A 25,907-nucleotide genomic window follows, 5' to 3' on the forward strand; every position below is an offset into this window, starting at 1 on the left:
TATATTTTTAGTTGTTAATGGACTATTAATTATCGCAATATTTCTCTGAGTGGCTAAGATTTTTATTCTCATTCTTTTCAGATGGAAAGAGGGTGTCTCCATTTAAACAAGTAGCACCGAGGCTCGACCAACAACCAAACAACCGTCCTTCCTCAACAAGAACTCGTGGAACCAACACCGCAGTGTACAGAGCTAAAGACAAGAGTGTTACCACTAATATCGGGTCGCCTTCATCCATCACTAACTTGCAAGAAGCTCCAGACGAACTCTCTTCCTCGGTGAAGAGCAACGCTCAAGAATTCAAGGGCATATCTTGGTACAAAGATCATCCTCTTCAAGAAGCTGTTGCTGGCAATCATGTCCAAGTTCTTCACCACAATCTCACCAAGTAAACAATTTCTAGCTTCCAACATTATTTGTTCGTGTATTATCTAATTCTTTATCTAGAATCTTGATATACCGGGAAAAAATTAGTTAAGAATGTATGAAGAATATCTTCGTTAAAAGAACATCTGACGAAGTACTTGATTTAAGCTCTTTTACATCTTATGGGTTGATGTTTGATGGTACGAATAGTAGGAATTTCCTGAAAAAAAATGAAAGTAATCCCGAGGTATTCTTATTTCATTCAAACGAGAAAAATAAATTCGCTATCCTTCTGGACGCAATTTTTTGTACTTTAAATTACTAACCAAATTCGAGTGTACTCCATAATTTATCATTTTCAGGCATCTAATAGATTGACGCTCAACAACGTTTTGTAATTGATTGCGTGTTCTTTCCAAAAAAGTTTCGTGTTTTTTTTTGCGTTTCGTGTTCTCCAAAAGTTCTTATTGCAACCAATCGTTGTGAACTTGCTTTGAACGCGAATATAATATAGGAAACTGTTGAGCTAATATTTACGCATTTACTAGTATTCCTAAAAAAAATTTCCATTCCAGATTTTGGCTGCTGAATAAATTCTCCTATGCTCGGTGGATCTTATATCCATACCTCGCCCTGGACCTGGTCACTGCCGTCTCTGTGTACTTCCTTCAGTTGCTCCTCTGGTATGTAGAAGTAGTAGGGGAGTAGTTAAGCAGTGATAATAATGGTTTTTCAGTTGGAAGACTCGGTATATGGATGTAGTTATACGGTGACAGTAATTACATTTTGGTCGTAAGACTTGGTTGTAGAAGTAATGCACTGATAATAATGGCATTCTGGGAGTGAGACTCGTTAGGGGAGGAAGTAGTATCAGATGTGCTTTTCTGTGCACATCTCATATGAATAGGAATTAATAAGTCCTGAGGGTTGGTCCAGTTGTAGTGTGATCCGACGATATTGAGGAACAGCGTAAACGATCATAGAATATTATTTAGGATTAATGTTCGGCTTACAGTTTAGTATGATATAGAGTTATATGTTGCAGCTTTAACGCTGTTGTCGTCGGCGTCCAGTTAAAGTAAGAATAAGTCTAGAGAATATCTGCGAGGCGTTCTGTAGTCTCACGTTTAGTTAGCAGTACTGTCCAGGGCCTATAATTTCAAAAGAAGTTAAGAGATCGTAAGTTCATCAGTCAATCATTGCCGGCCTTTCAAGCAAAATCCACCAATCATGGATAAGGAAATAGAGCATAAGTACTTACGTTAACTTAGCGAGTTTTGGAAGTATGGCCACTCTTTGACATGGACAGGAGCAATGGGGTATACCGACAGCGGTCCTCGCCCAAGACTGAAGTTAATCGGTCGAGACAGAGCTTATATAGCTTCACTATTTCACGTCACCAAGGGCTTCTTTACTTGATAAATAGGGAAGGCTAAACAAGGATATGTTTATGAACATATCGCAATGAAGATTATCTTTCAACGAGGAAGTTATTAATGAGGAAATGTCCAGTATGGAATGATATTAACATCGTTACCTAGAAGTAGTTGTACGGTGATGACATTCTAGTCTTGTGACTCGGTGGTAGGAGTAGTTATAAGGAAGTAATGACACTCTGGCCGTGGGACTCGGTTGAAAACGTAGGTTTAAGGTGATAATAATGGTTTTCTGGCACGTACTTGGCGTTGTTCAGTATATTAAGTAATATTATTATTGAAGGTTTTCAGGGGTAAAACCTGGTCGTTGATGCTACATCGTTTTTTGGTAATACATCATTTTAACAGAAATAATATTGATTACATTAGTGAATTTGCATACATTATGATAGAACCTTCGGTTAATTTAATTTAGTTTGTCAATGTGCTGTAAATCCTCTCAAATTCTATCATAATTCGCTAAAATTCATTGAAAACGAATACAGCTTTGCAGAAGCAGTTTAAGGGGGCATTTTGGTCGCAAATCGAAAATTTTGTCTTTTTCAATTTTTTTGGCTCATTTTGTAGCTGCGGAAAAGGCGCGTCTAACGCAGCAAACCACATGGAATTTCAGCATGCTCTAGTATTTGCGTGAGGCAGATTCGAATTTTTATAAAATGAACATATCATAACCATTGTTTATAAAGATTTATTAATTAAATCTGTATATATAGGTCATTATTCGAGTTAATTGCAATATATGCCGCACTTGATTGGAAGCTGCAAACAAGACGCTTTCAAAAAAGCCACAACCATGGATGTATATGCAATACTTTTTGCGTAAGGTCGTTTTGAAATATTCTAAATGACCATTTTATATAAATAAATATTTCAGATAAATCATATTTATAGCTTATTATTCGCATTAAACTAGACAATAATAAGTATAACGACGCTTGATGGTACCCTCAATACAAGTAATTGCGAATGGAAAAGCTAGGACCACAGTACCAAATAATTATTTCATCATTTTCTTCTTGTTTCAATAAATTTTACTTATTCTACTCCCCTGAACAATTAGAATTTACAAAATACGCCATCTTAAAAATCTATCTCCTTCTGTGATTTTCAAGCTAGAGCATTGAGACATTGAGACATATGCCATTCGATTCGTAAGAAGAATCTCTAAAGTTCATCCGGTTCATTTTTTTATTTCTTTTTTGTTTGATTATATATTGAAAAAAGAGTGGGGGAGGGGTCAAAATTGGGGAAAAACTGAAAAACTAAAGGAAAATTCGAAAAAATGAACGGATTATCTTTAGATATGGTCTTTACGTATCGAATGATATGTCTCTCCATTGTGTAGCTTGAAAGAAAGTCCTAGGAGGTGATATATTTATACAGTACCTTCTTTTTCAGCCGTTTCATATTTCACGTTTTTTATATTTTTGCGAAAAATTTGCACGAACAAAAAAGTCATTGATTTCTATTATGCACGTGTGTACCAAGTTTCATGATGATCCGCCCGTATATAAAAAAGCTTTTTTTTTTGACCGAAATGCTCCCCTTAAGAAGGGCTTCTGAAAAGGAAAAACGGGTTGTTGAAATAAGATATTAATTATTATGAATAAAAGTAAATTTGACTAATCCTCATGCACAAATTCTGAATCATGAAATGGACAATGGATTTCAGAAATCGCAATCATATGCAGGCAATCTTTAACGTAGTATATATAGCATCTGTTGAAAGATTCATCCTAATGGTTGTTGATATATATACAGAGCTGGGCAGCGCTACTTTGAAATGTAGCGGCGCTACCGCTACCGCTACATGCTCTAAATGTAGCGGGCGCTACCGCTACCGCTACACCCACTAGATTGTAGCAAGCGCTACCACTACCGCTACAGTAAAATGTAGCGCCGCTAAATTAGCCGCTACAATGGCCAAAATTATTGGAAATATCTAAATATTTACTGTTCTGCTATTGGGATTTACTCATAAACATTTAATGATAATAAAACATTTTCAAAACATATCAATGCAACTTTATTGCAATTAACCTAACGGAACTAGTACGGGTTAGATACAGTAAATAAAAGTTACAGTTATAAAGTTGCTGTTGGTCAATCAGCAAAGACTTAATGACCTTGTCACAGATATGTCTCTTACCAAAGATAATGCCGAACTTTTAGGCTCTAGGTTAAAAGAATGGGGGTTCCTCGAACCAGGCACCAAAACTGCAGATTTCTTTCGCAAATCAAGAGGGAAGAAACTCACCGTCGAAAATCAAGAGGGAAAAGGCATTTCAGAAAGAATTACCACAGCAAATAGGTAAGACTTTTTTAAACTGTCTTGATTACCATTTTCTTATGTTTTAATAACAGAAATACGATGTTTGAAATGTATAATCCAATATTATTTAATCATGTTCAGTTTACCAAATGTTGCATTTTTAGGAATTTGATCAAAATGATTTTTTGAATATCTCGAAAACTATACGTGCTAGAGTACCTCTGTTAGTAGGTTTGAAATCAGCGACCTCGATTCCTTTAGAGAAAGGTATTTTGGTTAGAGTTTTGAATTTTTTTGTTGCACAGTATAATCTACGACAGTTCTAATGGCCTAATAAACACTGACAATGATATACCATACTATTTTCACATTATATTCAATTATGACTTTATAAATTTTTTCATCACCTCATAACGACAAAATTTATTCCAAAGACGTATCGAAAAATTAATTCCCATAGGTGATAAATATATAACTAATTGTTAGGAAACTATACTACTCACTTCTTTCGAGAAATGAAAGACACAAATACTAATGCCGCCAATCATTTCGCACGTTTTTCTTAATAAATCAAACAACAATTCAAATTCAAATGAATTTTCACTCAATAAATTCATAACATTTCAAAAATTTAGCTAGAGCTAATGTACTTTCCACGGCTTTAGTGTGCTTTAATCCTTTCAACTATTCATTCTCCTGAATTTTTTATTTCAAGAGTTCTTATATTTTATCACATTTTGCAGACATTTCGCCATGCCGGAGACAACGCCACTAACATCAAATGACGCGGAGGAAGATGAGTCAGTATAATTTCTCATGTTATATCTATTATCTTGCGTATCTATGCGTGATTTTGGATAAAGCCTGAAAATTCGCGTGGATAAAATTCCACCATTTTATTGTGACTGCTGATGCATATTAAGGTTTAAAATGTGTTCTTTTTTGGTTTAATTTCAGCGCTCAACGCGGTAACGAAATGGATATCGATGAAGCCATTGTAAGCGGCAACGTGGAGGAAGTGAAAAGACAAGACTGCTAAAGATTGTAGACTGCTATAGATTGAAGACTGCTAAAAATTGAAGACTGCTAAAGATTGTAGACTGCTATGGATTGAAGACTGTTTATATCAATAAGTCGTGACGTGAGTGGCCTTATCTTATCATAGCCGGACCCTGCAATGGACATAAGAAGCAAAGCCGGCCGTTATATAACGCCCAATTCTGAGCTCCAGCTCTTGAACTCTTCTCTGCAGCCTGTGAGGTGAGATAGCGACGTCCGTATATCGCAGGAAACTTGTATAGTAAATCAAACAAGTTTCCCGCAGTATAATCACATTAGCTTCCATGTTGCATGATCATCATGTGTTCACATATGTATTATTTCAATAAGTTTTGTTTAGCGTGTTTTCATTAGATCCCGCGTAGCATAATTATAGTGTGCCTTTGCGGTATTATAGTGTGCCTTTGCGGTGTGCCTTTGCATAATTATAGTGTGCCTTTGCGGTGTGCCTTTGCATAATTATAGTGTGCCTTTGCGGTGTGCCTTTGCATAATTATAGTGTGCCTTTGCATAATTATAGTGTGCCTTTGCGGTATAGTGTGCCTTTGCGGTATGCAATACGTAGGTTCCGTGCATCACAATTTCTAAATTTTTGCTATATTATTACAATTATTGTGTCCTTACATCATAACTATAGGAGGATTTAACGGTAGTTTATGCGTTATTGAGTATAATTACAGTAGGTTCTGCCAAACATGCATAACAGACTCCGCATATACACGAAGGGTTGTGAGCGGCTTAAGGATTACAATTGAGGCCGCTACTTTATCCGCCAAGACATTCTATCTAGTTTAATTATTTCCTGGTGAATGAAATTATGATTTAGTAATAACAAGAACGATTTGTTCGCTAAGCCTATCACAGTAATTTAAACTTCCTGACTGCATGAGAATTTTTTGTTGCGTTAAGCTTGCAGTATTACAACTTTCTATATTTCTAATCGGAATTTCAAGTGGGTTGAATTCTGCATCGTTCAGAATTTCGACAAAAAGGTCTAGTGAAATATTTTTTACCAATTCCAAAAAGAATCAGTGTTTCAGAGATGACATTTTGTAAGAGAACGATATGCGAAAGTTCCATTTTTGCGCAGGTTCAAAAAAGTCGCAGAAATTAGAAACGGGCTTACGCAGAATCGAAATAGGCGAAAATCTCCAAGTATGGGCGACATCATGGAGTACTCATATTAAAATACTTCTCTATCTCCCAGCATCAATACAAACGTACATCGTTTTCCGCAAGAACTGTAAGAAGGAAAAATTCTCATAGGAAAGTATATTCAAATGAAGTTACTTGCTCAGGCAGTGTCAAAGAAGTTTCTTTTATTTTCATTGAATATGTTCCGGTTATCAGGTTCATAATCATTTCAAAATGTTATAATAATCAAATTAATAATCAAATGGAACACTAAATTTCCTATGAAAAGATCAATCAATAAAAGTAGAAGGATGATTGTCAAAAAAAAATTCTGAATGTTAATCAAGATGTTCAACTTTTTCTACCTAACTAGTCCTACGATCGTTTGGGTTTCATTCGCTACTGTAAATAGATACTGTATTTATTCGCTGCTGTATAACCCATTTCATTATACTTCTATTACTGAATTTTGAACTGATGATCGGGTTAGGCTCCGAAACATCTCAATTTAAATACAGCGAATTCTTCTGGCATATTCTATGCTCCCAATTCTTGGTTAATCGGTGATTTTAGTTATAAATAAGCCTCAATTATTGTACTCGTACCCGTAGGCATCAGTACCTGAGATTATCATAAAGCATCAATATCATTGAGTATTGGGTGATGATAGTATCGTTGAATCTCAGCATCAAGAATTATTAACTGGACAGTCGCGCATTGATATTACGTGCATCAGTAATAAATTAAATAATTATTATCGCAAAATGTCAACACCAGAAATTATCATACTTACAGAGTGTCCGCATCATTGTTACTAATAATCATCCTTATTAAGTGCCATTATCATCACTGGAGGTATCGTGCTCATAAAGTGCCAAAATTTTTATCAGAAGGTATCAGCCATTATCTGGATGAATAATAAGAAGTAAAATTTCATTAAATAGTGGAGATTATTTCCAGAGTATCAAATATATCAAATTGTAAGACTAAACTAACATAAACGCTTCCTAGAAGGAACTCACAATAAAATAGGTGAAATAAACTTAACCAGTAATTCAAAGCATACTAATAGCAATTTACAATTCATTCCATCTATTCCTAGTGTGCGGATCCAACCATGTGAATCGCGTTTAATTTGTAATAGTGACCAGGCTTCACCCTAGATCGTTGGAATGAGGCAACGTAACTGCTTAGGTCTGAAAAATTGATTCAATTTGCTGAAAGATCAAAAACAGATTGATCATGCATGACCTCAGCCGAGAGAGAAATTCAGTCGCTTGTGTAAAATGGGCGGTATATAACCCACAACGTCAACATAAGTTTGATGCACTATCAAAGAGAGGAGGCTGTTCGGTGGTTGAGCACACGTTGCGCCACCCTATAGTGTTAAGTCAACCTACCAGACATCAGTTTAATCTGCAAGCCTTTCTCCATATTTCATCCATTGAATCATGCACTTGCACGGATCGTTAGTAAGTGCCTCTTCAACCGGCATCATAATTCTTCAGTGGGAAGGCAATGCCATTATTCGCACATCACGTTGGTAGGCGACGAAACAGACGCTACTTCTATCTCTGATAGATAACAAGACTTATCTCAAGATTGGGTGGAAGTCATAAGCTTGAGCGCACCTTACGACAAGTGGAAGTATATAATGCATCAGAGTAATTATTTTGTCATGACCCTTGCTCACAGATAATTGCTTACAATAAATGTTTGGAAAACAATATAAGGTAAATATAAATTTAAGCCAATTTTAGTGAATTTTCTGTCAAAAAAATTATGGGCTTATGTTTGGAATAATAATTTAGCCAGTAATCATAACATTTAAAAAAATCAAGACAGAAATATGATTGGTCATACTTCAAACTTTTTTTCATGCTCGATGCTCAATCGATCAACAGACAATAAAATCAATTAAAATTATTAATTAACTAACTAATTCGGTCGAATTGAATTAAATCATTTCAGGAACTTTGTTTCACAAATGAATTAATTCAAATACATGAAATTGTGGGGAATTTTATATCTTGTTGGAAATTATTTCCAATAGGACATGATATTTGTCATGATTTGAATGCAACATAAAAGTGAATATATCGCTCTCACTAAAGTTTTATCGCTATCTCATCTTATTGCTTTATCACTATGATATGTATTATTATTAGACTAACGGTTAAACCTCTCAATTCTAACCCGAACATTTGAAGTTGAACATTTGCCAGTGATACCAAGAGTTATGTTGATAAAGATCTTATGCACTTATTTTTTCCGAAATTGAATTGTTTATTAATCAAAGATATGGTAAACATAATTAAATGTTATTGACATATTGCGTCAGCATTATTGCGTCATTATTAATGATCGAATCCGAATCTTAGAATTAATGCGAAGAAAAGATTCTAACTAATTTAATAGTGGGATAAAATTACGAATTTCCGAGAATCAGGATGCAAGTCTATTTATTTAACTAGTTCGGCAGGAGCGGCTCACTTTCTGTGTGCCTACAGCCAGCGAAGCGGACGCTAAACTTATACTCTCCACTTTTGATTCGGCAGGAGCGGCTCACTTTCTGTGTGCCTACAGCCAGCGATCCTCAGTGGGACTCGAACTCTGGTACGTAGTAGTATAGGGGAGTAGTTAAGCAGTGATAATAATGGTTGTCTAGTTGGAAGACTCTGTTCATGTATGTAGTTATATACGGTGACAGTAATAACATTTTGATCATAAGACTAGGTTGTGGAAGTTGTTACATGGTTATGACATTCTAGTCGTGTGAGTCGGTGGTAGGAGTAGTTATATGGTGGTAATGACATTCTGGCCGTGCAACTCGGTTGTGGAGGTAAGGTATACGGTGAAAATAATGATTTTCTGGCAAGTATCATGGCGTTGTTCAATATATTATGTAATATTCTTTTAGGTTTTCACGGGTAATACCTGGTCGTTGATGTTTCCCTTTTTTTGTGTAATAAATCATTTTAACAGAAATGATATTGATTATATCAATGAATTTGCATACTTCATGATCAAACTCTTGGTTAATTCAGTTTAGTTCGTCAATGAAGTGTAAACCCCCTCAAATTATATCATAATTCGCAAAAATTCATTTAAAAATAATATAGCTCCGCTGCAAATGAAGCTTAAAAATGTCTTTTGCAAAGGAACAAGAGGTTGTTGCAATAAGGAACTAATTATTATGAATTAAAATAAATTTGATTAAAAGATACCCCATGCACAAATTCTCGTTCATAAAATTGACAATATATTTCAGGAATCGCAATTAAATGCAGGCAATCTTTAGCATAGTATAGCATCTGTTGAAAGATTCATCCTAACGGTTGTTGATATACGAGTATATATATTTATACCAACCAACCAATATTTCGCCGATGTCATCACATTTCCTTGAAAATTTTGAATACACTACAGACCACATATATATAAAATCTGTTTAATAATTTCACGCTAACGTTGATGAACTTTCTGAGAATTAAGAGTCGAATTATAATTTAATCCAGATATTCTGCATGAATTTGCTTTAATTGTATACCACGCCTAGCTGGCTTTAACTATTTCAGCAAAATTAATTATTTTTCCAGGAACACACATGATATCGAAGACGTTTTCAGCGGGGCTACGTGGGCCCAGGTGACTGAGGTCTACCCAAGTCTCTGGTCTGAAAACAGCGACGTGCAGCCTGTCATGGAAGACGTGCGAGCCATTGCCGAAAAAGACCCTCACTGCTCTTCCTGGGGGTCTAGTAAGTCCCAAGCAATACTATAAAAATGAGTAATAGTAAGTCCTATTGCCCCTTATAGGCATGGAGAGTGCATGCAATTGATCTCCTGTTTTATGCAGTGCATGCAATTGATATCCTGCATGCAAATTATCCTGTTCCTGATTACCCACCGCTGAGTTCGCTTTATCTGTCTGCGGGTTTCGGTTGCTGGGTCAATTTGGTGTGTAGGTAGGATTCCTTGCATTTTTCTGTCTCTCTCGTTCTTGCATTTCTCTGTCTCTTCGTCTCTTCGAGATGACTACGCTGCTTCACTTGAGACCTTCGGCTCATTGTGGGTGACAAACGATTTTTTATTTGTGAAACTTTCGATAACTGAGCCCTCCACCTCATTGGTGATGTTCACCTTGACTTCCAGTGCGAGATAGCTAAATAACTTAAGCGCTAGTAAACTTGTATCCATTAAACCAACTACCGCTTTTAGCAGACGTCGCTGCTTTGAGAAATTACGCTTCCTGAATTCCACTTTCGCTCAGGGAAGTTTCGGTCGAAGTGTTTGCAAGACACTTCGTCTTAAATCTGAGTCGCAAATATAGGCATCGTGTATGATTTTAAAACAGAGATCTAATACTTTTACGCTTCACTCGTGCATTTACTTCACAGCTTCATTCTTATTTGACTTGATAGCTTTGATGTTTATAGCTAAATTTCTGTTACGATGTTTTATTATGTTGCAGACAACTCATCTTCCGAAGACATCCTCATGGAGGTCGGGACGTCGTCTTGGAACCGTTCAGTTTGCGCCATTTTCCACATGGAAAAAAAGTCCTCCGTAGTCGTAGGCATGAAAGTATGGATGGTCATCCTTTTTCTAGTTCATCTCTTCATAGAATTATTCTACCTCAGAAAAGTAAGTTGGATTGTATAAAAAATGGTTTACTTTTTCCCAAAAAATGATTTACTTCTTTATTTTGCTTTGAAAAAATTCCAAAGATTCATTATGGAAAATCACATATTCTATTATTTACGTGATACAATAAAATTCAATGTGTAAGTTGCTCGTCTTTTTATTATTATTATTAATACAGTTCATGCAGAAATAATTAATTTAATGGATTGATAATGAATTTAGTGCGAAATTATGTATATTTGATAAATAATTTCATTCATTTTTCCTCATAAATAATTTAAATTTTTCTATACCTACCCTATTTAATTAATATGCCTAATCCACACAATTATTTTATTTTAATTTCATATTTGACTCTCTAAACTGTACATGTAAGCGCTGGTGTTTCCAAAGTCATGAAAGATATGAGAGTCTCAGATCACTGGCATTCACTAGCTAGATTACAATGTATATCACATAACACGAAGTACCTATACGCGATTTGAATTTAAATGTACTTTTATTGCTCAGAATGTAGCAACAATTGAACGGTCCTTGAAAAATTAAATTACAAACTTTGATGCGAACCTGCTAATGACAGTAAGTAATTGATGACAGTAATGACCCCAACAGTCATATTAATCTCGTTTATTAGTAAAAACATTGCGAGTTTGTTCACACACAGACGTCTCAGCCTGTCACTGACGTTCATCGAGTGAGCCGATATCTGCGGCTCTTTCTGATGCTGGTGCTCGTGCTTTGGTTCAGCAAAGCTGATTTCTGGCTGGGCTGCAGGCAGGTGAGATCTTGGGGGTGTTCCAGGTCACAATGTAATCTATTCGGTATAATTAAGTAATTGCGCGGAGATCACGATGTGAAGCTACGAAGGGTAAACTCCTTGCATACTAGGTTATGATTGAATGCTGCTCTGGTCGAAGATTCAGCTTACTTATCGTGTGTCAAAAATCTGAGGTGTAATTCTAGAGATGAGGAAAGTCCACTAATATCCAATTGGGATTGTGAAGCCTGTTCCAGAGGCCGAGGAACGAATTAGACCGTCAATGCTACGAAAGTTGGCCTTAGAATCGGTATTCCAAAGGCTAAATCGGTATTCCAAAGGCTGACACTACCCAGAAATACCAGTGTATCTAAATTCACCCTGACAAGATATGGATCCCTATCGAAATCTTCGCTCTTTCATGACGAAACCTTATGCTAATTTACTCTTTAACGTGTAAATATGAGCCATGAATGCAGGTTCTTCAATCTGTCAAGGATGGCTACGGTTTACCAATTAGCCAGAATTGTGTTGACCGAAATATGTTAATGAGTTCAATTATTTTTATGGCTCTTTCCATTGCTCAATGTTGAACTGCGTATTCAGATTCTGTACGAGCTCTTCTAAGGTTGAAATGTTATGTATCCTGCTTACATCATTTCACTATATATGAAGAACGTGTTAAAATTTCATGTGTAAAAATCATAAGAACAAACAATAAAATATGTTTGAAAATTTGTATGATATAACACCCTATAGCCCTGGTTTAAAATGAATGAAGACGGCTATTTATTTAAGTATTCATATCAACAATCTATATAGGTACTATATATTCAATATCTCTTCTGTCTTTTTCAGGACTTTATCTGGCAAATGGGAGTGCTGGCTGTATTACAGTCGTCAATTCACGTGGTTTTAACTCTGAACAAAGTGCCTCGATTTTCCGGCTTTATGCCCGTTGATGCAATGCATTTGTTTCGATTCTCATTAGCACTTGTACCTCTTATTCTTTTCTTGCTCTCCTTTACCGTGGCCTTCCATCTGCTTTTGACCAAAAACGCATCGTTCAGTTCCGTTCCTGTTTCGTTTGTCAAAACGATCACTTGGATGTTGGGAGACCTTGGTTACGACGACACCTTCCAGGACGACCAATCCCCGGTGAACTTCCCAATCATGACTCATATTCTCTTCCTAGTGTTTATTTTATGTATTGGTGGTCTCCTCTTCAATTTTGTGCTCGCCAGCCCAACAGAAAAGTTATTGGAGCTCAGAAATGAAGATGACTTCAATAGGGCTGTTGCACATTTGCACATTCATTTACTCATTGACGAGTGCGTGCCGCACATGCGTAAACGTAACGCTCAATCCCATGTGAAACACAGTGGAAGCCCACGCCCTCATCTCTATGTCAGTTCTCAAACAAATAAAAACACCTAAACTAAGAATCAGGTTGATTACCCCCTGAAAAGGAGATATCATTCATTGAGGAAATGCTAAGTCAAGTCTCCACAACTATGTTCATTCCATACCATACATTTCATTACCTTTCTCCTATAATTGCAAAAATCCGAGGCCATTTGCCCCCTCATGCAACGGGTAATTTTCAATATTTTCATGGCTACCAACAGTATATTTAACTTCATTGAAATCACCTTTGGCTTTGAACTAACAAACGAGTTGCCTTTTGCCTAACGGATTAAAGGCCACAGAGAAAGCCGCAGACTTCTCGAATCGCTTCATATAAACAATTTGAAACAAATAGGAAGCAATTCTCTGATTTTCATTACATTCGATTTGATTAGTTAGTTGGACTAATTAACAATTATTTTAAAAAATGTTTGTATATAAAAAAAAATTACATTGCTGGAAATATTTTACGGTCAATCATGAATCTTGGCTATAAGACAGGAAGAGCATGTTATTATTGTGATCAAAAATTAGTGTAATACATAGTTACAAGATTTTTAAATTTACTATTATAATGTTATTATCTGTTTTATTTGTGATTTTTCTGTGGTGTACTGCAATACCTGCTGTACGTGAAATGTTAACGTCACAACAACAAATTCGGTTGGTTTGTGGGTTTACGTTTCTACAGAACACGTGAAATCATTTTAGTGTTGATTATTCAATTTTTATAGGTGATTAGATAATAAAACACTATTATGACATATTTGTTAACATGATTGTTGATTGGTTTATAAGCTGATATGACTAATAGTAATTTTATTACTAATTTTGTGGGAACAATTTTAAAAATTTTAACTAAATCACTTCGTTTCTGGTGACTGCGCTACTTATATTTTAAATGATTCAAATTTTACTAATTATGATGTGTTATGTTGCTTCTGTGTGTTGATCGTGAGACGGTGAGCGGCTATTAGGAAAAAACGTAAATTCTTATTTTATTAAGCATTCATGTCTGTACATTTAGTTTTTCTTCGTTTCGAATTCGTTTAATATGTTGATTCAGTATATTTAATCAGTGTTAATTTCATTTGTACTCGTGAAGTTAAATCATAATACGCCCTCTAACTATATATTTCAAAACCGTCAACTAAGTAATAAATTCGATTTCTTGAGGACATCGATTTACTTATATAAGTATGACGAAAATATTGTTCGGAAAGAGCCTGATAAAAAAATTTTATAGCGTTCTTACTTTGATTTAGACTTTAACTTCTAATATATTACTTCGGCATACTTAATTGTTCCATTCTAATCAATTTCATGACACCAGAAGTATGAATTTTGGCAGTATAAGAGTCGCAATTAGCTACTTTAAGCGCATTTATAGCTACTTAATTTAAGCGCATTAAGCGTGGTATTAGAGTTCTCTATCATGTGGTTAATTTTCGTTCTGCGTTGAAGTTTTGCGCGTTTGAGTGCAAAAATAAAGCTGCTAATTAATAGGGGCGATACGAGGCATAACCTACCGTGTCCTGATATTACCCGAGCCTTATATAGTTTCCATTCGCACTGTTTCTTTTAAACAAATAACTGTAGCAATTTGCATAATTTTGGATATCTAAGTCTCCTTCTAAACATAAAATTTTCATATTCTTTGATACAAGACTTTGTATTTTAATAAATTTTCTATTGATTTATTGTTTAATTTATATATAGTTACATGACTTAAGAAGTGAAATTTTCAAAGAAAAAATAGTCGCAATGAGATTTCTCAGCAATGAGACCTAACAATGGAACTTTACTGGCGTCGCATTAGAGCCTCTTTTGATTACTGCAAAATAGCAGGCAAAAAAGTCACTCAACTTGATTGCGGTCATTTTTTTTATTCTCAGTTCCGAGTGCAAAATATTCGGACTGCACTGAATTTGACTGAAAATTAATTTTTCGCCATTGGATTGCCTTGTGCAATTGAAAAAAAAAAAATTCGGCTGAAGCCAGATCTCATAGGATGGATACAAAACCTTCTCACTACCAAGGAAAATATTTTATAGTGATAAAATTAATCATTCCAGAATTCATTCATGAAAGACTCAATGTTCAACTTGGATCAATGTTCTCAACTTGGATCAGTTAGATTTAATAAACGTCTTCTTATTTGATTGAAAAAGAGCGAAGACTGCTGAAAGATTTAAGACCGCTAAATATTGGAGACTGCTAAAGATTGAAGACTGCTAAAGATTAAAGGCCGCTAAAGATTGAAGACTGCTAAAGATTGATTATATCTATAGATTGAAGACTGCTAAAAATTAAAGACTGCTAAAGATTGTAGACTGCTATAGATTGAAGACTGCTAAAAATTGAAGACTGCTAAAGATTGAGTCAAGCAAGTGGCACGCCGCAAAAGAATAACGAGCACACTCAGTAGAAAGACGTGTCAATAATAAAATCGCCGCGTCAGCAAAAACGAGACGAGAGAATGGGAGCAACGCACGTGCAAGGCAACAGAGCAAACAACAAGCAATCGAGGAGCTCTTAGGCACCACACGACCTGCTCTCGTGGATGCTCAGTTAACACTCATAGATAAATAGATACTGTTTTTATTCGCTGCTGTATAACCCATTTCATTATACTTCTATTACTGAATTTTGAACTGATGATGGGATTAGGCTCCGAAACATTTCAATGTAAATACAGCAAATTCTTCTGGCATATTCTTTGGTCCCAATTCTTGGTTAATTGGAGATTTTAGCTATAGATAAGCCTCAATTATTGTACTCGTACCCGTAGGCATCAGTACCTGAGATTATCATAAAGCATCAATATCATTGAGTATTGGGTGATGATAGTATCGTAGAATCTCAGCATCAATAATTATTAACTGGACAGTTACGCATTGATAGTAAGTGCATCAAGAATATATTTAATAATTAGTATTGCAAAATGTCAACATCAGAAATTATCATGCTCACAGTGTCAGTTTCATTGCTACAATAATCATCCTCATTGAGCCACTATCTTCGACTGACGGTATCTTGCTCATAAAGTGCCAGAATCATTATCAAAAGGTATTAGTCAGTATCTGGATGGATAATAAATAAATTTTTGTAATATTGGAGATTAACTCCAGAGTATCAAAGAATCAAATTGAAAGAATAAACTAACAAAAAGGATACTTTAATGAACTCTCAATAAAATAGATCATAAAAACTAAACCAGTGATTCGAAGAATTCTTAATAGCAATATATACAATTCATTCTATCTATTCCTAGTGTGCGGATCCGACCCTCTAAATCGAGTTTTATTTAAATAGTGACCTGGCTTCACCCGCGATCGCTGGAAGGAGTGCAGCGTAACCGTTTAGGTCTGAAAATTTATTTTATTTGCTGCAAGATCATAAACAGATTGATCATGCAAGGCCGCAGCCGAGAAATTGAGAAACTTGTGCAAAATGGGCTGCACAAAACCTACTACTCCAACATAAGTTCGTATCAAAGAGAGGAGGCTGTTCGGTGGTTGAGCACACGTTTCGCCAACCTAGTGTTAAGTCAACCTACCAGACATCAGTTTATTTTGCAAGCCTTTCTCCATCTTTCATCCGTTGAATCGTGCACGTGCACGGATCGTTAATAAGTGCCTCTTCAACCGGTACTATAATTTTTTTAGTAGGAAGGAAATGCCATTATTCACACATCACAGGCGACAAAACAGACACTACTTCTATCTCCGATAGATAACAAGTCTTATCTCAAGATTGGTTGGAAGTCATACGCTTGAGCGCCCCTCACGACCCGTGGAAGCAATGCATTATAGTCATTTTTAGCGCATTTTCTCATTTATGGAAAAAAGCCTTATTGTGCTCGTCATGTCTGTCCGTCTGTCCGTCCGTCAGTCCGTCTGTCCATGACTTCACGTTTTCGTCGACGAGAAAATGCGTTCTCTGTCACTCACTGCAGTGAGTACTGAGTTATATTTGTTTCATACGTATGTAAATAGTAATTATAAAATTCATTACAATGAAGTTTAAAATTTACAATGACTTCCTAGAGGAAAGCACCAGATATACGTTCATATTTGCATTTATTTTTATACGATGTCATAGTTTGCTGTCGGATTCACGATATCTTTCAAAATTATCCATCTAAGAATTTACCATTCTTGTATTTACTGCATGAATATCGTTATTTATTTATATAATTTTGCTTACTCACTACACTAGAAGTTTTTCACATTTTATAAGTTTCTTTTGTTAAATCCTAGCGCAGTTTCTACATTGTTAGGTAATGTCCATTGGGTTCCGAGAATGGGTTCTTGGGTAATGTTGGGGTTCCGAGAATAAAAAAAAATGTACGATTGGAAATCTTCATAATACATTAGACTAACATAATAAAGATGCTTTCGTATCCTATTGTCAAACAGAAGATGAATACACGGCAAGCGGTTATAATATGGCAGCTGCTGCAGCTAGCGCTGCTGACATCAGCTGCAGTACAGATGCAGGACGGAAGGTACAGCGGTCTGCAGGTGGCGGTAGCATCTAAAACGATAGAGCCTCTCGACGGCCTGAAGTTCATTGCAGATGTGCAGGTGAATTTAGCATTAAATCCCATAATATTCTATAAAATTTATTTGAATATTATTGATAAAGTTTATTTGAATATTTGAGCAATATTTTTTTTAGGTATTTCATTCAGGACATGCAAAATGTTTTCAGCTCGAAATTCCTGACTCATTAAAATTACACCGATGAAATCATGATTTTCCTCAGCATTATTGATCTCTCTCTCTGAATCCCGTTAAATTAGACCCGTACTAATCTCATATATCAACCGACAAACAATTATTGCATGGTTCACATCCAAAACACAATTGAAAACCCCCATCACGGTCGAAGATTCGTTGTCAATCGTTCGAAAACAATTTTATAAAGCATTTGCGACAATGATTGATAATGCACAGCCTATTTAAAATACTATAATTATAATGCATACAACCATTATTATAACAGAACTTCATACATGCTGGTTCCGAGTTGCTGAACTATGCGATGGACAAGAGGGTTTCAATCAACGACTTCACACTCATGATTCCGAGAACCTGGAACGCATCCAAGTGAGTACAGTTCAAAGCTTGCTAACAAAATATTTCAAGATTTCAGTCAGATGAACCTTGCGTTTTTTCTTAGCCTGCCCAAATCTTATGAATTTCATAACATACTGGAAAGTTCCATTTTTTCAATGTCAAGGTCGGAATTGGAAAAAATGAATAAGCTTATAATTTTTCGAAATCATGTTCATCGCCTGGATAACGATGCATGCATGGGTGCTATCAATTCCAACATGTTTCTGTGTTTAAATTGAATTATTCCACTAATTCATCGATTTATAGGGCACTGAATGAGTTTTTGATCACGTGTGCAAAACAAATGATTCTATCTCATCATTAGCTAACAATAGTAAGCCCACACCAGCTTACTATGCAACACGATCTGAAGCTGAGTTTAGGTATTGTCAGACTTTTTCATTTTCATACGTGCACCGTGTGTCAATCACAGTTTTCAGCGGCTCAATGAAGATTCTGTTTTGAGATTTTTAATATAAATGTAGTGAGAAACACCGGTCCTGGAAATTTCTTTAATGGTTTTTGAAGGATAATCTTCGTTTCGTATGCTATAATCTTCGTTGCTATGCTTTGCAACTTTAGGATTGGACGCGGTCAGTATAGGCTAATCCTCAAAAATTAAAGTATATAATCCACGGTATGAAGTATACTCACCCGAAATCCATTACACATAACATTCGATTACATTTCAGTGGATTACGGCAGATGTAAATCTTATTTAATGTCGATTTGTCATTTTTTTTTAATTTATGCAGTTTCTTTGGTATTAAAATAAATTAAGGATTATTGTTTAATTAGAGCAAATTGCTGGCTTCACTCGAAGTAAATAAAGAAGCAAAGCTAGTAACTCGACATGAGTTAATCACGTTCTATCTAGAATAAATTAATTACACTGTTTAGTAACTTAATTAACAGTCTAACAGATGACTTCGATGTTATCTATGCTGATCCTGCACTTCTTGCATATGATCCCTAAATAACGCGAAAACATGTATTGTCTAAAGTAAATCACCAGCAAATTCAATTGCTTGAATTTGAAAAGTGTGAAAATGAACCATGAAATTCATATCGATGCTAAGGAAAAAGTGGTCATTCATAGCGATCTTGATGAAAATAGTGATCTTATTGCATTCGAAATTCGTATTAAATTACTTCGTAATTTATTTGCCTCCATTAAGTTCAGAATCTATTGAAAAGTCTTCTTAGGAATTTTGACCTTCATTCAGGAGATTTCTTTTCGTAAAAAGGTAGCCAAAATTTCCTGTCAGTGTGTAACAATCTGTTGAGTAACATTCATTACCTTGATTTGTAATATGTATTTTACATTATTTTCTGCTTGCATATTATATACGCATAATCCCTGCAATTTGTGACGGGCCGAGACTCGGTGACTGATCAAGGTCCGAGACTCGTATTGTTCAAATGAAATCTGCTCTAAGAAATTTAATTGATATTTCCTGCTGATAAAACTTATACAGCGAAAAGTAAAACGAATCTACATTGATGCACGTTTGTTTGGAATTTATTTATGTTTCGGTGAACAGTTTCGGGAGCGTGGTCAGAGCATCGGACGACACGACCATTAAGACGGCTGACATCCTCCTGCACGACGCAGCCGACGAGTTGCCTGAAACTCTTCAGGTGCCATTCTTAGGGGGACCACAATATCCAGGGTGGAGGTTCAGATGGCATGAGTTTTCGGTTGTTATGATCCATTTTACCCTTTACTTGTACCTAGTCTAGTTGTGTATCACTCGCTTCGGTTGATTAACCCCAAATTCAGTAACCAACTAATGGTTACTAATCTCTATACCAATCTTTCTAAACTGACTCAATCTCTCAAGGTTGAGATTAAGATTGTGTGGAAGCCTGCGTTAAATTTAGTATCAGACACCTGGATATCAGATTTAATAAACGGGCAATGGTCTAGGACACTCTAGGTAATGTAATGGTCTAGTATTTGTTCTGTCATGCTCTGTAATGGTCAAAGGTTTAGACCTGGATTTGATGAGGGCTTCAGTTAGAATTTAACAGCGTATTTTCGTCAATATTTTTAAAGAATTTCGGTGAATTACAATAGAGACGACATGCACACAATGCGCAGCAATGTGACGGAAGCTCTAGTTGGGGATTCCATTGCCGTTCTTGGGATAGCTTTTTCATTTCTCCTTATTTACGCCACTTATTTCACCAGTCTGTCATCAATCCACTTATCTATTTCATCCATGATAAAATTGGTTTCCTCAATCCCCTTATCTCTCACACATTATAATGTTGCCCATTCATTACATGTCAATTCTATATTTTTGAGATTCAAGAAAAGTGCAGTGCAGTATATCTCAACTATGCTTGATCAAATCGTCATTTTATTCATTTTAATTTCATTTCATCTGTACCTCACAATACACTACAGGCAGAGCTTTGTGGCGTCCCGGGCCGGCAGGTGAGCGTGCCGCTTTTCTTCTTGTCTCTCAGTGAAGAGGAGCAAAAGCAGTTTGGCTCTCCAGGTGAGACCAAAACCTGATGCTACATTCTTAAACTCCTTTCACAAAACCAAGTGCGTAAATTTGACACTCAGAGTAATTGGAATCAGTAGCTATAATTTGGCCTGAAGGTAAGCAAAATCAGAAGCTGAAAATTTTCAATTAAGTAATCAAATTCACAGGTGTTATTTGAGACTCTTAGTAACCCTAATAAGCTATTACAATTAGTCAAGCTTCAATTGTTTTGATAATACAAATTATACTACTTGGTATCTAAATAAATACCTTATCAAGCTCTCGCGGTTGACATAATATCTTGGCCACTCGTATTGTTCTCTTTTCATTGCATCTCATTATTTTATAATCCGACATAACAAGTTGTCTTGATATCGACGAATGTTGGCTTAATTTTAAATATATTAAATTAACATATTTGAAAATATGAGCATTTTGTGCAATTCTTCATAAAATTCTCCATATACTCAATCAGACAACGATAGGCTTTTCTATGTGTTCAATGACCTGTGAGGAATAATTTCTCAATACATCACAAACCAAACGTGCTTGAGATTATTAATGGTATCAAACGAAACTTGGGTTCTCATCATAAACAACATTCATGTGGGCGAGTGGGCTCAATATTTCTGTTGGTGGCTAAATTCTACATGCATTTTGTTGAAACTTATGTTTTGGTCGCAGGCAAAATTTTTGCACACGAATGGGCTCACTACCGCTGGGGGGTTCACGACGAACATGGGTTCGGGGGCGATGACGTCTACAGCTCAACGTACGGCAACTACCAAACTGCTATGTGCATCGCGGGCACCACCAATGGCACTACCAAGAGGGACTGGTAATTAAATGTTCAGTAGTGGGTACAAGTACAGCAATATATTGTAGAAAAAACAGCGTCTTAGAGTGCTTAAGAAATCGTGCGCTACCATTGAGTGTCTTATATATAATTTGATTCACAGATAATTCTCACCTAACCTCAATCGTGTATAGCTGTTTTATTTGGGATTTAATCATACAAGTTGTGTTGGTTGAGGAGATGGCGAATTAGTTAACTTAACTTTAAGACTTGCGAATTAGTTTGTTAGCTCGCTGTCATCAAAGCACGCTGTAATTTTTGCATTATATTAAATTAATTAACTGGAATGTATGTGAATTAAACTTCATAACTCCCAATGATATCTGCACTTCATGAAGGAAACTCCGAAACGAATTTCTATTATGATGGGCAGCAAAAATTTTTATTATCAAATAATATGAATACTATATTATATGATATATATTATGCGAAATATATGTGGTTATCGATTATAGCAGGAATTTGTTTTGAATTTTCATCCTAGAAAGCAGGGCAGCATTGGGAGTTACTTTGCTCCCTTTGGAGTACAGAACCAAGGATTTTTTTTTAATTTTTTGCTTTTTTAATTATTAAATGTAGCACTAGTATTTAAACCCATGTTCAGCAATTGTTAGTTTTCTAAAAAAAAAACTTTTTTACAGCACAGAGGTCAAGAAAATTGTTCAAAATGCTTCCTTACATAAGGAAAAGAATTGATTTGCCTATTTAGTTTAATAAACTTACATGAGCTATACTGTAAATTTGTAATACTAATACTAAGTGAAACAAAATTAACATTTTCATGCACTAAATAGAACATTCTGAACTTTTTGCGTGTTGTTGGACTTGAATAAAAAATTTTGCGAGAAGCAACATTCACCGAATATTAATTTATATGCAATAGCTACTTTAATATAATAAAAAAATTGGGGAACACATTTGATCTTTAGGGTATTGCCACATTACTGAGGTTAGATTAGATTGTGTTTTTTATTCTAGTTAATTCAAGAGTGCTATAAAAATGGAAAAGCTAATCAACGTCCAATAATGTTCTACGTACCTGAATTCTTCAACTTTATTTTCTTTTTACAAAATTTTGTCAAACTTTTTATATCTGAAATTATCTTTTTAATATTTTCGTCGAAATTTGATGTTATAAAAGTTTATATACAAACTCTTAGATAATAGTTTTTTCGCTAATAAATGCATTTAGAAAAATTCAATTTTTTTCAAAGGCAGTGAAGGCGGTTTTACTTCCTCCTTGTATACAGTGAAAAAAAAAATTTCGGTTCATTTACTTTTAAAAAGGGTAAACGAGCTAGCAATGAAGTTATCGGGCTTGGCATTTTCCTGCAAAATTTTGGGTAACTGCATAAGTGTGTTTAGTACCTGTTCATCATTTGTCAGGTTGTTTTCTAAATGCATTTTATTGTTAGAGAAGAAATTCAAGTTCTTTTTCTCTGGTGATATTTCAATTTTCATCTCGATGAATATATATATATATGCTGAATAATATTATATATTATGAATATAATATTATAATTATATATATAATAAGATATATAATTATAATATTAATTAATTTATTAATATAATAATAAAATATTATATTGAATATAATATTATTAACATTATAGTAATATTATTATTATACTGTATATGAATAATAATAATAATATATATGCATATATATTACAGGCTTATTAGGGCATACATCTGTATACCTGAAATAGTACATTTCTCACTTCATCAAGTCTCAAAACTCGTTGGATGTTGGAAAACAACAGTTCGCAGAGCCGAGGCAAATGATCACATCGCTTGAGGAAGCAAATAATTCTGGGTTTTACTAATTCGGCGGCCACGACAGTCAAGTCAGAATTGTGTCCGTGAAACCTCAAAATATCCAAAAATATAACTCAGTACTCACTGCAGGGAGTGGCAGAGAGCGCATTTTCTCGGCGATTAAAACGTGAAGTCACGGACGGACAGACAGACGGACGGACAGACGGACGGACAGACGGACATGGCGAGCACAATAGTGCATTTTTTCTATAAATGAGAAAATGCGCAAAAAAGCCTCTAAAACAAACATAATTATTTGTATTTGGGCATACCAACTTCCAATTTTTTAACCTAAAGAGAGCTAGAGCGCAATTTTTCTCGCAATTTTGTCTTAATTTACCGTGCCTTGATGCTCGACATAATCATTTTTTGGTCAGTTGAACTCCTGAGAGAGACTTCCTGGAGTGAGTATTCAGTATGCCTACAAGGTTTTTAAATCAAAAATGTTTTATATAACATAATTCGGTGTCTAGCTTTGTTCTATAATATGCTTACATTTTGAAATGAATGATCGAAGTAAATAAATTATCGTATATATATATATATATATTCCGGTAATATATATTTACGATAATTTATTTACTTCGATCATTCATTTCAAAATGTAAGCATATTATAGAACAAAGCTAGACACCGAGAAGAAGTATTGCTTGCGTACAAAGAAGTAACGCTCAAGGAGAATTCTTGACAGCTTCACTATTTACATTTTAGAAGATTTCTTGCATCACTACTCGAAAAAAAGGGTCTGACCGGCGTTTTCTTGGCCGGCCGCCCCGCAGAATAAAACCATATCGTCGATATTTTTGTATGTTATCATATGAAACTTAGCTGAACCATTATGTTCTAACTATACATGACAGCCGGCCATGTTAACCGGTTTTCACCGTTTTTTCGAAACGTGCCTAAACTTTTGGTGATATGATCTGATGTGTTATAAAGGAAATAATATGATCACTATTCGTATATTTCTGAATTGCAAAAAGATAATTGTGCAGTTCAACGACGGACATTTGTGAGCCAGGCAGCAGCGGATGCTACTTCTGCTTCGGGGAGGACGAGACCGCCGACCAAGTCCAGGCTTCCCTCAGCTACATGCCAGCTCTCTCCGTTAGCATTGTTCCTCCTGCTCAAATTATTTTCGATCTTGACACTAAAATTTAGAAACTATTTTCTCATCACTTTCTTTCACTTTCGCTAAAATTTTCTCTCTCGTTCCTCTTGAACTAATAATTTCGAAGCTTTAATATTTTATTGAGCGATTACTACTAAGTTTTTGATGTTGTTCTTATTTTCGATTCGCGTACTTCTTGCATTCAAAATTTCGTAAAATATCTACTTCTAATTGCAATTCGTACTGAGTTTTTGCCCCTTAGGTTTATTCTATCATTCTATAGCTATATGAATTCAGAAATAATTTGAAAAATTTGTGGGAACGACAGATTTTTCGGAACTCCAACCTTTTAAAACGATCATTTCAGTCGTTATTTTCAAATCATTATCTTTTCAATAATTCATAAGTTCAGAAGTGATGAGTTTTCCCTTCCCGTAATTCTATAACTGAATCCACCGATCGTAATATACATGTCAAAATGTCACTTAATCAGGGTTCACAAGAAAAAATTTAATGCAAATTTTTCCTGCCCTCTCTTCAAATCCCACTTTTCTGTCAACTCGCATTCGCATAGTCAATACAGTGGTCTAATAATTTACTGGGAGCCGATATCCTAGTTATACAAAATTACTATTCCGAATCCTTGTAGCTCGTAACCCGTTATCAACTAACAAACATTGACTATAATATTGTTCTACATTTGATTCCGTACGTCGCCAATACTCCGTCAAATTCAACCAACGACACCCATGACAGTTAAAAAACTGCCTCTCATTCAGTGTTTCTTCAAGACTTTCGTTCGAAACCTATTTTACTCTGTTGGAAAACTATTGTACAGTAGCTATTCTTTATTTTTCGTCCGTATACTACTTCATAATTTTTGAACAAACTTAATTTCCAAACCAAAGCCCTATTTCATCTCATATTTTCTTTAACTTAATCTAGTCACATTCACACTTTTGCAAAATAATTACAGTATGTAGTATATTAGTAAGTCAGCACATTTGCTGACTTACTGCCCAAAATGCACATATATACCTCAATATAAATAAGGTCTCATACATACATATGTACATCAATTGTAACGTTTATTCGGGACATCCCTGGCAGACCGGTAAATTCTGCGACGCTGCCACCCACGTGCGCAACACACCGTCCCCTCAGAACGTGCTGTGTGGCGGTCGCTCCATCATGGAAGTCATCCAGCAACACCCCGACCACCTCCTGCAGTGAGATAATCCGACGTGTTTTTCTGCTGACTTATCATGGAAGTCATCAAGCAACACCCCGACCACTTCCAGTGAGATAATCCGACGTGTTTTTCTGCTGACTCAGTTAAGGAATCATGTAAGTCATCCAGCAACACCCCGACCACTTCCAGTGAGATAATCCGACGTGTTTTTCTGCTCACTTAGGTAAGG

At 35.4% G+C, this 25,907-nt stretch overlaps 2 protein-coding genes and 1 long non-coding RNA gene across 3 annotated transcripts; all 3 read left to right on the forward strand.

Annotated features, from left to right (window-relative positions):
• The first annotated feature begins 154 nt into the window (after positions 1–154).
• On the forward strand, positions 155–14,713 carry LOC108669621. Its single transcript, XM_018156997.2, has 6 exons — positions 155–388; positions 942–1,049; positions 9,867–10,027; positions 10,741–10,913; positions 11,578–11,691; positions 12,529–14,713. The coding sequence occupies exons 3-6, from the start codon at positions 9,970–9,972 to the stop codon at positions 13,105–13,107; spliced, it is 924 nt and encodes a 307-aa protein (XP_018012486.1). The 5' UTR covers positions 155–388; positions 942–1,049; positions 9,867–9,969; the 3' UTR covers positions 13,108–14,713.
• On the forward strand, positions 4,050–5,098 carry LOC125179021. Its single transcript, XR_007157122.1, has 3 exons — positions 4,050–4,113; positions 4,818–4,874; positions 5,032–5,098. It is a non-coding gene; the product is annotated as an uncharacterized LOC125179021 (long non-coding RNA).
• Positions 6,273–25,719, forward strand: LOC108669610 (calcium-activated chloride channel regulator 2). Its single transcript, XM_018156988.2, has 8 exons — positions 6,273–6,376; positions 17,499–17,666; positions 18,088–18,191; positions 19,745–19,841; positions 20,614–20,707; positions 21,383–21,536; positions 24,371–24,482; positions 25,597–25,719. Exons 2-8 carry the CDS (start codon positions 17,502–17,504, stop codon positions 25,717–25,719), a joined length of 849 nt encoding a protein of 282 aa, XP_018012477.2. The 5' UTR covers positions 6,273–6,376; positions 17,499–17,501.
• The last annotated feature ends 188 nt before the right edge of the window (positions 25,720–25,907 follow it).

Source organism: Hyalella azteca, unplaced genomic scaffold, assembly GCF_000764305.2.
Source record: "Hyalella azteca isolate HAZT.00-mixed unplaced genomic scaffold, Hazt_2.0.2 contig14470, whole genome shotgun sequence".
In the NCBI taxonomy this organism is placed as follows: Eukaryota; Metazoa; Arthropoda; class Malacostraca; order Amphipoda; family Hyalellidae; genus Hyalella; species Hyalella azteca.